At 34.4% G+C, this 14,026-nt stretch overlaps 2 protein-coding genes across 4 annotated transcripts; one reads left to right on the forward strand and one right to left on the reverse strand.

Annotated features, from left to right (window-relative positions):
• Nucleotides 1–870: 870 nt before the first annotated feature.
• LOC145059236 (uncharacterized) lies at nt 871–4,208 on the forward strand. Of its 2 annotated transcripts, none has more exons than XM_079007082.1 (8): nt 871–1,024; nt 1,880–2,027; nt 2,252–2,357; nt 2,455–2,640; nt 2,800–3,216; nt 3,417–3,506; nt 3,592–3,668; nt 3,774–4,208. In XM_079007082.1, exons 2-7 carry the CDS (start codon nt 1,980–1,982, stop codon nt 3,654–3,656), a joined length of 912 nt encoding a protein of 303 aa, XP_078863208.1. In that variant the 5' UTR covers nt 871–1,024; nt 1,880–1,979; the 3' UTR covers nt 3,657–3,668; nt 3,774–4,208. The 2 variants fall into 2 exon arrangements, with proteins under 2 accessions (XP_078863208.1, XP_078863209.1); XM_079007083.1 differs by having other exon boundaries at nt 1,020–1,154.
• A 1,490-nt stretch (nt 4,209–5,698) lies between these two features.
• Nucleotides 5,699–8,646, reverse strand: LOC145059235 (tubulin alpha-1 chain). Of its 2 annotated transcripts, XM_079007081.1 has the most exons (6): nt 8,405–8,646; nt 7,534–7,748; nt 7,190–7,389; nt 6,586–7,094; nt 6,063–6,185; nt 5,699–5,980 (listed from the first exon to the last, which is right to left on the reverse strand). In XM_079007081.1, exons 1-6 carry the CDS (start codon nt 8,515–8,517, stop codon nt 5,863–5,865), a joined length of 1,278 nt encoding a protein of 425 aa, XP_078863207.1. In that variant the 5' UTR covers nt 8,518–8,646; the 3' UTR covers nt 5,699–5,862. The 2 variants fall into 2 exon arrangements, with proteins under 2 accessions (XP_078863207.1, XP_078863206.1); XM_079007080.1 differs by having other exon boundaries at nt 5,699–6,185; nt 8,405–8,639.
• Between the last annotated feature and the right edge of the window lie 5,380 nt (nt 8,647–14,026).

Raw genomic sequence — 14,026 nt, forward strand, 5'->3', positions numbered from 1 at the left:
TGGTGCGACGGTGGCGGCGGCGACGGCAGTAGTGGTGTTGGTGGTGGCGGCGATGGTGGTAAATGTTATGTTGTGAAATAAACAAAAGTAATAATGTAAAATGTTACTTCCTCATAGCAGAGAATTAATTCAATCATCTTCTTGAAAGAAAGTGTTTTCTTATTTGATGAAAAGTTTTCTTATTTAGGATTTTATTTCCATTATACCATACAAAGTTGAACCAAAAACTTGAATGTGGTGGAATTGGAATACTTTTCTCCCAAATTTCATTATATTCCAAGAACCAAACTCACCCTTAATAACCATGATTAAGACTAATCATTCAACTCATTTTATCAGCCTATTTTGCCAGCACATATGAAGTCAGTCTAATAAGAGAACATACTGATCAACAACCACAATGATGATTATTTGGCAACCGAAACCTTACAATCATACCTTCAATATTTGTTAAAGACAACTTTGTGCTATCATAAGATATCGACAAACTAAAAGATACATAAACCGATCTTTCACCTTATTCCATAACTCAGTTTTCTCATGACTGAAAAAGAAGACAAGAGAGTTAGATCGACATTTAACCCTAGTTGAGCTTACACGATATTCTTTCCAAATTCAACTTAAATAGTTAAAGTGTTAAAACAACTTGTCTCCACTTGATTCTAAAATCTAAACAGACCCACAGCTTTTTGACAAGTTGATTCACGAATGACGAAACCCCATTAACTAACTGTAGAATAATATCTCAAAACATATATTTGTAAAAACCAAAAACTATTCATAATTCACATTTTTGAAACAATAATAAATTTGTTTTCTTTACAACGATATGAAACGAATATTATAAGAAGGAAAAAAAAAGTGAAATCCACCGTCTGATGTGGATCCCATCCTGAGTGTCCATCCCCCCTTTTTATTCTCGCAGTCCAACACGAGTTGGAGTCATCAGGTCTCAAACAAACGAAGAAAAGACTCACTCCTCCATTAAAGATTCTCCTTTCCACCTTCACCTTTATCCACCCGGGTAACTTTTTCTTTCTTACGATATTTGAATTCTTGATTCCTTATCATATATCTATATGCACTTCATCTCCAATTACTCGCGCATATCGTTTCCCTAAGCTTTTTGATTTCTGTTATCCTTTCGATCAATCGTAAGTTCTTCGTATCTCTAGGGTTTTCTTCTTTCGTTCATGTTCTATTGATTTCCTTTTTCTTTTCTATATATAAAAAGGTAACCACCCTCGTCTTCGATTCCTCGGTTTGTTCTTGTTATGTTCTATGTTGTGGTTTCCATCTTTCTGAAGTGATATTATTGTATTAGTTTAAGAGCAAATCTATGTGCAGCTACTTTCTATGAAATAAAGATGCTAATTAATGCCAATTATCATTTATCACCCCCACCCCACCACCACCATCATTATAAATGCTTTATTTGGTGATATCTTTGACATGGTAGTGAAAAAACAAATCTTTTTTCAACTCTATGAGTATTCGTACTTGGTTGTTAATGTTTTGTAGCTTGTGGAACATAATCCTACATCTAAATAGGACCAACCTAACCTATCATGTCAACTCTCTACAATCTTGTCAAAAAACTTACCCATGTTTGACTTTTGCATGTCAAACGGCTTACCTTTTCACTTCAAAGTTGACCCTAATTGAATTTCCAACTTCCAACCTTGTTAATTTTGTTTCAAAATGTAAAAAGATCCATGATTGTTGTTAGGATTAGGACTTTTCAACAAAGGGTATCCACTATCATAACCAATTATATTCGACAATTGACCTAAATCCATGGTTGTTGCTAGGATCCTTATTATATCTCTTTATAAAAATAAAGTTCTTGGCATAAATCTTGTTATATTTGTAATGACAGGTGATATAGATTACACATATCTTCCTTATTCTGATTGATGCCAGACCAAAGCCTGTAATAAATTTCTGAGAAACCTTTCTTAGGTTACAGTGTCAAGAACATGTCTGGTGGAGAGGTTAGAAATGTATCTCCAGGAGATATTCAAATGGTAAATTCTTTTATTTCTAAAAAGTAAGTTAATTCGAGTCTTCAGGCTTCAGCTCCAGTGTGAGAGTTTTAATTCCAATGTGGATTGGACTCTGTGTGGGCCCTTATGTCAGCCATCTAGCCCTAGGGCAGACAGTCTCAGCTCAGGGGTTGTTGGAAGAATAACCTTTTTGCAGATTAATTTGTAATGAAAATCAATAACTAGAATATTTTGTGGTGTTTTAGGTTCAAAATCTTATTGAACAATGTCTCCCATATTACATGACACAAAAGCAAGTTGTAGATATTCTCTATCAACAAGAGAAAGTGGAGCCCAGCTTTACAGAGCTTGGTATGCAATTCCATTTAATTTCCTTATATTATACGTTCTTTGTCTAATTCATAACGAGTAAACACGTAAATGACAATTTTGCCCTTGTTTGGTCTAGTTTGGCAAAAGCTTGAAGAACAAAATCAAGAATTTTTCAAGGGGTACCATCTAAGATTAATGGTGAAAGAACAAATAATGGAATTCAATAAGTTGCTTGATAGACAAGCCGCATTGATGCATCAATTGGGACCCACAACGGTTAATTTTCAACCTAATAAGTCCAATGGATCTCATATCCCACCAAGTAAGCCCATTTTCATTTCCTCTATCCATTCAACTTATTTGACTTTTTGACTTTTGGGTAGGACAAAAAATGTTACTTTTGTCTCATTGACATCAGTCATGTTATGTTATGTTATGTTATGTCATGTCATGTCATGTCAGCTGTTTTGCTTTTTTACAGTGCATCAAAACTCAACAATCTATGCACCTGAAAACACGGGTGGTATTGCACTCAAGACAGAAAACATGCAGCAGCATCCAGCCGCCATTAATTTCTCAAGAGGGTTTAATAATAGTGGACTTCCGATACTACCCTCGGGGGTCCCACAAAATATGTTGTTGACCCAAAATTCAAATGTTGGAACGAATGGCGTTTCCGTAAAAACCGAATCCAACTATTTGGGGAATCCTAGGTTTATCTATGAACCACGACCAACGATTGGTGATGCATCCGTTTCATCTTTCAGTTGCTTGGAATCCGACCCACATCAGTTAAATGGGCCACTTCTTAATGATAGTTCCTTTTTTGGGCTTTTGGGCCCAATGTCTCAAAACTTTGGGCTATCGGACTCAACCGCTGACTTCACAAATAGTTCAGGTACTCCCTCCTTTCTCTCTCCTTTGACCTGATAGGACAAGCTTTTTAGGGCTTGTCCTAAAAAGCTGCAGCTTTTGTCCCACCTTTTTGATGTGACATAAAGTTGCAGCTTTTGTCCTATTGAAATCAGTCTTATGTAGGGCAAAAATACAGTACAACATGTTATGTTCTGTGATTAACATTTCTCTTGTTTTTTTCAGACATGCTTGATAGTTACTCGAGGTCTGCTTTCTTATCATCCGAAAGAGACAATTTCTTGGACTCTCATAGTAGTACGGTTGACCATCAAGGTTAGATCTTTGTTGTTGACCACTTCTTTTCTTGTTTAAATTGATTATTATTATTATTATTATTAACATCATTTTTGTATCTTAGGGGACAATAAGAGGTTAGACATACCGGAAAACTTAGGTTTTGAAGATTTTGGGAGTGACTCGTAAAACATTCACACGGTAATATTCTTAATCTACATATTAAAAATTGGTTTTCTTGTGGAAAAGTTTTAAATTTTGCAACATATAAGACCTTACATTATATTATTGTGTGTCTTGTCACAGGTCATATCGGATGACTAAAGATTTGGTCATCTGATATTGGATGACTTAGAGCATTACGCTTAAGTCATCTGATATCAGATGACTTTTGATATGCTCCGGTCATCTGATATCGAATATATCAGATGACATTGGAGCATATCATATCGTTCCTAGGACAGGAAGCTTTGTAAATAGGTTATCGGAATGGGAGGCTTCAGAAAAAAAAATTAAGTGTTGTAGATTTGGTGTGTGCAATTTAGAGGTTGTAATAATTAAGTTTAGGATCGGTGTTTATAATGATAGTCTTAAGGAATATGTGTTGGGGGTAATAATGTAATTTATCGAAAGATATGATAAAAGTTTCTAATTAACATGGAATGGCAATGAATATGATTACTACCCCTTGTGTTGGGATTGTGCTAGGAATAAGAAAAATGATCGTTTCAGGGTTTTGTATATTGGATTTTTTTTTTTAATCTTTAATGAGTTGTTTTTCTATTATCAAAGTTGCAATGATATAGTAACCTACAAATCAATTTCTGTTAAATATTTATTCTTCCAGCAGGCTGGCTTAGGTTTTTTTTTCTTCATTCCGATTTTGTTGCTTCCCTTTCTGACACGTTTCATGTTAAAATTGATTAATATTGTTGTCATCAATGAAAATTGTTTGTTTGAATTTAAGATTACCATGTGTACAACTTTATGTCTACACATTCAATCATTACTCATTCAACTATTTTATCCAAACATGATTTAATGTGTAAAAAAAGAGACAAACATGTTTGGTGGTTGGTATAAAAGCCAAGTGCCCATTAAAAGCAAATTGTATTAAAATTGGACCAAAGATATGATCCGTTCATCATTTCTAAAAGTATATCACCCTCATAAGAGTCGATCCATATTGGAAGTCTGAATATTGTTTAGAATTCCAACCATTGACCACTTTTGCATGTGAATCATGGAATCAATTAATATACAAGCTCAAAGATGTGCACAAACCGGATATGTTTTGGTAAACAAAGTCAAAACAGGATTAAATAAAGCAAAAATATCCAATCCTATAAAAACCGGTTTGAAAAATCCTATGTTTCACCGGTTTTCGGTAAGCAAAATTCATTGCTTTGCAATTATGAAATGAAGGCGTTTTCCATGGCATTCGGGACCATTTAGGGTCTTAGAGGCATTTTTCAACTTTTAATATTTAAAAAAGTGTTTCTTTAGCATCTTGGATAGTATAAAAGATGAAAACCAGTCTTGGAAAACCTCTAAAACTTTGTATTAACAACAAAATGAAAGAAATAATGGAGGAAAACAATTTTTTTTACTATATGAAAATCGTTTTTTATAGGTTGGAACCAATTTCACTAAAACCAGTTTGGAACTGGTTCAAATAATAAAATCCTCAAACCGGTAAAAACGTTGATTTGGCTTTAAACTAGACTGTTTCAACCAAACCCGTTCCTAAATCGGATCGAATCGGTTTTCAAACCAATTTAAGTTGTTTTTTTTTTGTGGATATCCAAGATCAATGCACACAAGAAGAATAACTCACATTGAAATTGTACTCTTCCAATATAAATGAGTTTCATACCATTAAATATTTAGTTTCATACCATTAAATATTTCTACAACTCTATAAGTATCCCAATATGGATTGAGCTTCTTTACTAACAAAATCCCAATATGGATTGAGCTTCTTTACTAACAAAATCCCAATATGGATTGAGCTTCTTTACTAGTTTGTTAGAGAGTGGACACAAATCAACATTGGAATTAAAACTCATATGTCACATCTACTCAAATTCAAATCCTAGACCACTCCCACAAATATAGGGCAACTCTAAATAAATTTTAGACCACATAAATACAAATAACATATACACCTATTAATTCATCAAACAACTAGTGATATAGATATAGTTAATCATTCAACATAGACCATAAACTACAAGAACACATATCATATTTTTAATCAAATTTCATGTTCAACAATAACAAAATGATAATCATACATGCACAAATAAGTTTCAAACAACAAATTGAACCCCAAAACAATCCACAAACTCAAGTTTCTTACACATTGATATAACTAAAAGCCACAACCACCATTTTAATCAATACTCTTCATCATCATCAGCACCATCATCATCAACACCTTCAGCACCAACCTCCTCATAATCTTTCTCAAGAGCTGCAAGATCTTCACGCGCTTCTGAAAACTCACCTTCCTCCATTCCTTCACCAACATACCAATGAACAAACGCCCTCTTAGCATACATAAGGTCAAACTTATGGTCAATGCGTGAAAACACTTCGGCAACAGCTGTGTTGTTGCTTATCATGCAAACTGCTCTTTGAACTTTAGCAAGATCACCCCCTGGAACAACTGTTGGTGGTTGGTAGTTGATTCCACACTTGAAACCAGTTGGGCACCTGAAAAATTAACACAATAGTTTCTTGATTTTCTCATGAATATTCTAATGAAATCTTGAATATCATAAAGTGAACAATTTTTGTAGCATTTTTCACAAAATACCACCTACCCATTTCGCAAAATTCGATTTTTAGTGAAATGGCATCATCAAATAATGATTTTTATAGTGGGGAACATTCATAAAGCAATCATGCAAAAAAAAAACACTTTGAAAAGTGTATTTCATGAAATGGGAGATAAAATATCAGAAGGGTGATCATTTTAGCAATTAATCTTAAGAAGAAACACAATTAATGTATACAAATTAAACAGGTTGGGTTGAAAGATCTCAACCCAACCTGGTGATTTTAGGTTGGGTATAATTTAACTTTAACCATGGTTAATTAATTAATTACTTACCAGTCAACAAATTGAACAGTTCTTTTGGTTTTAATGGTGGCAACAGCAGCATTAACATCTTTAGGTACAACATCACCACGATACATCAAACAACAAGCCATATACTTTCCATGCCTTGGATCACATTTAGCCATCATGCTTGCAGGTTCAAACACTGCATTTGTGATTTCAGGAACTGATAATTGTTCATGGTATGCTTTTTCAGCTGAGATCACAGGGGCATATGAGGAAAGCATGAAATGGATACGTGGGTATGGGACAAGATTTGTTTGAAACTCTGTGATGTCAACATTAATTGCTCCATCAAAACGTAGGGAGGTTGTTAAAGATGATATGATTTGAGAGATTAATCTGTTTAAGTTGGTGTATGTAGGTCTCTCAATGTCTAATGATCTTCTACAGATGTCATAAATGGCTTCATTGTCCAAAAGCACAGCCACATCTGTGTGTTCTAGAAGAGAGTGTGTAGAGAGAACACTGTTGTAGGGCTCCACAACTGCAGTTGACACCTGTAAAAGGGTATTTTTGTCAAGAAACGAAAAGGGTTTGATAAAGATTGGATTTTTAGCATACCCTGTTGGGGAAAAAGGGTTAGGGTTATTACCTGAGGAGAAGGGTAGATAGTGAAACCAAGCTTTGACTTTTTTCCATAGTCAACAGACAAGCGTTCCAACAACAAAGATCCCAAACCAGAACCAGTACCTCCACCAACAGCATTGAACACTAAGAAGCCTTGCAATCCAGTGCAGTTGTCTGCTAGCTTTCTTACTCGATCAAGGCAAAGGTCAACAATCTCCTTTCCCACTGAAAGAAAATTAGTCAAACTAAGTCAAACCCAAAGAAATCAAGATAGTGTTAAACACTAAGTAATTGGAGAAACTGGAGAAAGGGGGGATTGGAGAAAGACAAAGTAACTGTAGAATTGAAACCCTAGAATGGTGGAAGTACCTGTGTAATGGCCCCTAGCGAAGTTATTAGCAGCATCTTCTTTTCCTGAAATAAGTTGTTCAGGGTGGAAGAGTTGGCGATAAGATCCTGTCCTGACTTCATCAATGACAGTTGGTTCAAGATCAAGAAATATTGCTCTTGGCACATGCTTTCCAGCACTGGTTTCACTGAAGAACGTGTTGAAGGCATCATGACCAACACCCACTGTAGTGTCACTGCAAATGAGATGAATTTGTTAGATCTGGGTGATTAAAATAATCATAAAACTTCTGATGGTTGTTAGGTTTTCGAGTTCTAGCATCATTGTTTGTATAAGCAGAAACCAATCCATTCTTGTTTTAAGTAGTTCACTTGAGAAACGTGATCCACAATTTGTGCTTAATTCGATCGATTGCGTATTGTTTCAGCGAGAAAAGAAATTGGGGGAAATCAATTTAGTACTGATTTTAGATCATGGAAGTCAATTGGAAATCAAACACAAAATCTAACCAGATCTCTTCATCAGCCGCGTAGAATTTATGAATTCAAAAACAAAAAAATGGATCTCCAGACTCCAATCAATGACCTCCAATTAATAAAGTAAGCAATTAACGAATCATTTTTGGTTTTATGCGAGATCCCAAGTTTCACAATACACATTAATGGATTCAGATCCACAACTGTATCACCCAATTAGGGTTCAAATCGTATTGACATGAAATCTATGCGCCGTGGTAGTAAATCTACGAAGAGACTGAGATTCATATTATAACCACGAAGAGTAAAATCATCGAAAAACGAAGATTTGAAATAGAATCAGAGTCGGGATTGTGTAACGACACTAGATAAAGTTGCAGATGCTTATGGAAACATAAAATTGATATAAATTTACCTGGGCATCATGCCATCGGGCTGGATGCCATGTTCGAGGCAGTAGAGCTCCCAACACGAATTACCTACTTGAATTCCAGCTTGACCTATGTGTATGCTTATGATCTCCCTCATCTCTCTGTATCTGAAGTGATGTGAGAAGAAAGTTTTTCTTTGTTTCTTTCTTGAAAAATGAAAACCTCTTCTAGTTTTTGCTGTGCAGAACAATTGACCTAATCAAGACTTATAGAAGAAAAGAGAGCGAGTGTATGTATTGATACATTAGCTGTCTCTATAATTATGGAATTGATGCTTTTTGTTTTCTTAATTACAGTTTTTCTTGGGGGGGTAATGTTTCAAAATGACCACAAATAATTGGTAATGTAAATCGGTAACATTTTTTTTTGCGTGTATAAATAGAGAAATAGATCGGTCTATGTTTTAAATGATATGAATGGTGACATTGTTACAATGTCAAATCTCATTATTTTTCAAAATCTATTTAAATCGATAATTTTATAGACATAAAAAAATCATATAGTGTTTTTAAGGAGTTATATCAACTTAATAACAAAAAGTTATCAAATACACGAGACAAAATTTCACAAATGGTACTTGTGGTTAGCTGAAAATTGTCACTTTGGTTCAAAAAGGTTTGGACTACCATCAGAGGTCCAAATTTTTCATTTTTTTTGCAAGTTTGGTCTGATTTGCTTTGAATTTTTATAAAGACGATTTTGTCCTTGCTTTTTGTTTTTTTTAGTTTTTTATTTATTTAATATTTTTCTGATAAAAAGAAAAATTAAAAAAAAAAAAGTCAAATCTCTCTCTCTCTCTCTCTCTCTCTCTCTCTATATATATATATATATATATATATATATATATATATATATATATATATATATATTTCCAATCTCATTTTCATTTGGGTTTGTCTAAATCTAACTCAATGGAAATCATTTGTGAGTTTTTTTTTCAAGGGTAACTTAAGAATCAGATTCCTAAATTTGAATAAAAAACTAAAATATTGTTTGTTTGTGTTTCTGGAAATCAATTTAAGAGTGTGTGTGTGTGTGTTCTAAATTTCTGGAAATCGATTGTTGGTGTTCATCCCTCATCTTCATCTGAAAATCGATTATGATATAGAGTCGATTTCAGAGATACGGGAGGTACTGACTGCTTCTTTGTGAAGGCTTGCTCGCAAATATTCAAGAAAGGGTCGATTGTGTAGGTGTATTGTACAAGAACCTTTTGCAAGAGGTGTCTCAAATGGGTCTCGTGTCCAGATCATAGGAGTGTTTATAGAGAATCGAGGTGGAGGAAATGGGTCTCGTGTTTTTAACTGGAATCTATCTAAGTGCGCTGTCTTTTTCTAATGAGAGAGATGAGGATGCGATGTGCTTGATCTTCCGGTTGGATTTTTATGGGTTTTCTTGTTTGTTGCTTGATCGCTTGATTGAGGATTTTTGAAGTGGATGTTTATGTATTCTTCTGTTTCTTAATCATTTGATCTTGGATTTTAGACCTGTGAATTGGGTCTTCATGAGTTCTTCTTTTTCTTGATTATTCCATTTGGGATTTATGATTTTCAGTAATCGATGCTGATTTCTTCCCCTGTTCTTAAGCATCATTCAAGCTTTAAGTTATTTTTTGTTTGGGTTTTATGGGTATTCTTGTTCAAACTTTAATGACACCTGCAAATCAGAAACGAAAAGATTGGGGTAGAAAATTTGAAGGTGGATGAAGAAGGGGATGTGTTTTTCACAAAGAAGATGATGAATAGTGGATCCCCCAAGAAAATGCAAACCCTAAGATTGCGTTTAGTTACGGAAAAACAATTTTCATTTTCTGTTTTTTGTTTTCCCTTTTCGATTTTCGTTTTCTGTTTTCATTTTTCATTGAAAAATTTAGAAAACGCGTTTAGTTAAACTTATTCATTTTTCATTTTCAGTTTTAGAAAATTAGAAAACGTGTTTAGATGTGTATTTTTCTATTGGTTTTCATTTTTAGAAAACGGTAGTGGTGGTAGGGTGTGGATGGGGGCGGTGACGGTAGCGGGTCGGCGGCGGTGGTGGTGATGACAGGCGATTGTGGTGGCGGCGGCAATTGTGTCAGTGGTGGTGATGGCGGCGGCAGCGGTGGTGGTGGTGCTAGTGACGGGTTAGTGGTGGTGGTGGTGGTGATGGTGATAGTAGGTCGGTGATTGTCGTGGTGGTGTTAGGTAGGTGGGGGTGCGAGTGTGTTTTTGTGTGTGTGTAGGTGTAGGTTTGTGTGTGTGTGGGTGTGTGTGTCTGTGAGGGTGGGGGTGGGGTAAGTGTGGGTTTGTGTGTGTGTGTGTGTGTTTGTGGGGGTGTGGGTGGGTATGTGTATGAGTGTGTTTGTATGGGGGTGCATTGGTGGGTATATATATGTGTGTGTGTTTGTGGGGGGGGGGGGGGGTGAGTGAGTATGTAACTATGTATGTGTGTGTGTGTTTGTGGGTTGGTGTGTGTGTGTGTGTGTGCGGATGGGTGGGTATTTGTGTGTGTGTGGGGAGTGGGGGGTGTTAAGGTAGGGGTAGGTAGAAGTGGATGGGGTGGAGTGGGTGTGTGTTTATATTTTAGAAAAATATGGAAAACAATGATTATCAGTTTTCCAAAAATTTCCAACTTCTTTGTAATTTTAGAAAACGGAAAATGAAAAAAAATTTAGAAAAATAGACGAACTAAACGCGTTTTCGAAATTCTCATTTTTCTTGGAAATTTTTTTTCCAGAAACAACCCATTTTTCCGCAACTAAACGCACCATAAGGGCTTCTCTCTTTTGTGCCCTTTTTATACCCCAAAAGAAATCAAAAATAGGGTCTGTCTTTTAAATTTGTAGTGGTCGAATCTTGTTGTGTTCTTACTTGTTGGGAAGACATCTGCGTTAACGATGAATGTTGTTGGTTTCATCGATTTCTGATTATCATTTTTTACGGTTTGCTTGGAGAAGATGACTTGGGTTAGCTTCGTACAGGTTGTGTGTGTGTGTGTGTGTGAGAGAGAGAGAGAGAGAGATTAATTGGTTTTTATTTTCTTTTAATTATAAAAACATTTAAATAAAAAAAAAAAAAACTGGAAAAACAAGGGCAAATCCATAATTATAAAAAAGTTCAAAGCAAATTGAACCAAACCCGCAACAAAATTAAAAGTTTGGACTCTAACGCTAGTACAAATCTTTTTGGACCAAAGTGTCAATTTTGAGTAAACCATAGGGACCATTTGTGCAGTTTAATGGTTTCATTTCCAATTTGAAAATTTTTTTTTTTGCATCAGAACGTGTTTGACCTGCATAGGCACACGTCATACCTAACATCACATCCATAAAGCTTTTTCAGATGGTATAGCCACGTCTTGCACCATGATATGTCTTGGCGTGCGCCATGATCGCGTTGCACTTAAAATATTTTATGTGATATGGTTTGAAGTAGGGGTGATCGTGGTTCAGTTTGAAACTGTGAAACCGGCCAAACCGGTCATCGGTTTGGTTTTACGGTTTATATTTTTTTGTACGGTTTGGATTGCGGTTTTGAAATTTTCAAACCGTAGTGAACAGTTTGGCTTACGGTTTTTAAGATTTCAAACCGTATAAAAACCGGACTGGACCATAGAGTTTATATATATATATATATATATATATATATATATATATATATAATTGTATTTTGTTGTATTACATACTAATTTTAATTTATAGATATTACATAGTAAAATTAAAACTCACAATATCTTACTACTCTAGAGTCCAGCCCAATCCTAATTTCTAACTGATACATAAAACCCAATTGAAAAAAAGTATCCAATTTAGGGTAGTAAGTCAGATCCTCATTTCTAACTAGTACATGAAGCACCAATTGAAAAAAAAAAGTATCCAATCTAGGCAGGTAAGTCACTAACGTCCAGATGTTTGATCTAACAGAATAATGTTTAGTGTTTTCATTTATTGTTTTTTATTTACTGTTTTGGTTTTTGACAACTTTAATATTTCAACTTTTTGTTACAATATTTCACAGAATTTATACTATTTTGATAGTTTTTTTTTCAATAATATTTGGCAGATTTTTTGCTGTTGTAATAATATTGCAGTTTTTTTTTTCAACAATTTAATGGACTCGATTAAAATGGGCCTAAAAAGCTCAAACTGTGAAACCAAACCGGAACCAAACTGTTAGTAACGGTTTGGTTTTGTTCGGTTTTAATTTTTAAACGGTTCGCCTTTGGTTTTCGCTTGATAAAAACCGTAACTAACGGTTTGGCTTCGGTTTGAGCTAAAAACCAAAAAAATCAGACCGTGAACACCCCTAGTTTGAAGTTTGAACTCTATACCTCCTGACTGAAATTTCAGCCACTAGCCAGTAAATTCTTATTATATGTGCAAAGTTTTTCTTTTAATGTTTTCATTATGTTGTTATAGTAAATTCCAACCCGATAAAATCATGTGCAATCTTATATGGTGTTCATAAGTACCTCAAGTATGAAAGTTATTTATGTTCATTAGAGTTCACATTCATGGTTAATGCGGACATAACCTTAGATGAAATTTTGCAACTGTTGGATGAAAAATCGGTTTATCTTGGTTGAAATTTATTTTAATAGTGTTATGAAAAATAAAAAAGAAATTTATTTATCTATTATACAGTATACACGATTAAATGATTAGTGGCGTAATCATACAAATTAAAAATGTGATGATTTTGATTTTCTTTTAGCAAGTGAAAATAAAAGGCATCAATTGATAAATTGACATGGGAATCAATTTTGGAGACTGTTTTTTAAAATTTAATTATTTGATTTATAAAGATTTGATGATGATAATGTGTGTCTTTTATTTTTTATATTTATTTTTGGAGACTGTTTACTAAAATTTGACTGATTTACCATGAGTTTAATTCGTAGTGAAAATCTTATGGTACGATAGGCAATAACCTCATGGAAATGAGTCATATGACATAACATTAAAAAAAAAGTTTGTTATAACTTTATATCTTTTAAAAGAACGTCAAGATGTATGATGTTTTGTATCTATGTGTGACATTGTAATTGTGTTTTTGTTAAACTTTTTGAATATACAATCCTTGCACACGACAATGGTCTTGCGTACATATGTTTTTCATTATTTGTCAAAAACGTTTATTTCATTAAATTTCATATTCTCTTATTTAAAACATAAATGAATATAAAAAATTAATAAACTAAATCATTTTATGTCTAGAATGGTTCTTTACCATTGTCAATCCCGACTAATTCCGGAGACACTTGTATAAAAATATATTTAGAGTAAATTACATGGATGGTCCCTGTGATTTGGGTTAGTTTGCATGTTTGGTCCTTAATTTTTTTTAACTTGGATCGTCATTAAGGTTTGATTTTGTTGCGTTATTGGTCCCTGAACAACTTATTTAATGTGGGTCCCACCCCTAACCCTTGTAAATGAAAACAACTGGAGGTCGGTTGGAAGTCTCAATCATACATCGTGCTTAGTCCTTTGTATGTCTCTCTCATTTTTCTCTGACAGTAGCTCTGGTTGCAACGCCCCTCTCTTACGTTCTTTTTATTTCCATCACCAAAACACATGTTGCTCGTGTGCCGCCCACTACACACTCCACCTTATATGATAGCTCCGC

Source organism: Lactuca serriola, chromosome 6, assembly GCF_051521515.1.
Source record: "Lactuca serriola cultivar US96UC23 chromosome 6, Lser_US96UC23_V15, whole genome shotgun sequence".
Taxonomy (NCBI): Eukaryota; Viridiplantae; Streptophyta; class Magnoliopsida; order Asterales; family Asteraceae; genus Lactuca; species Lactuca serriola.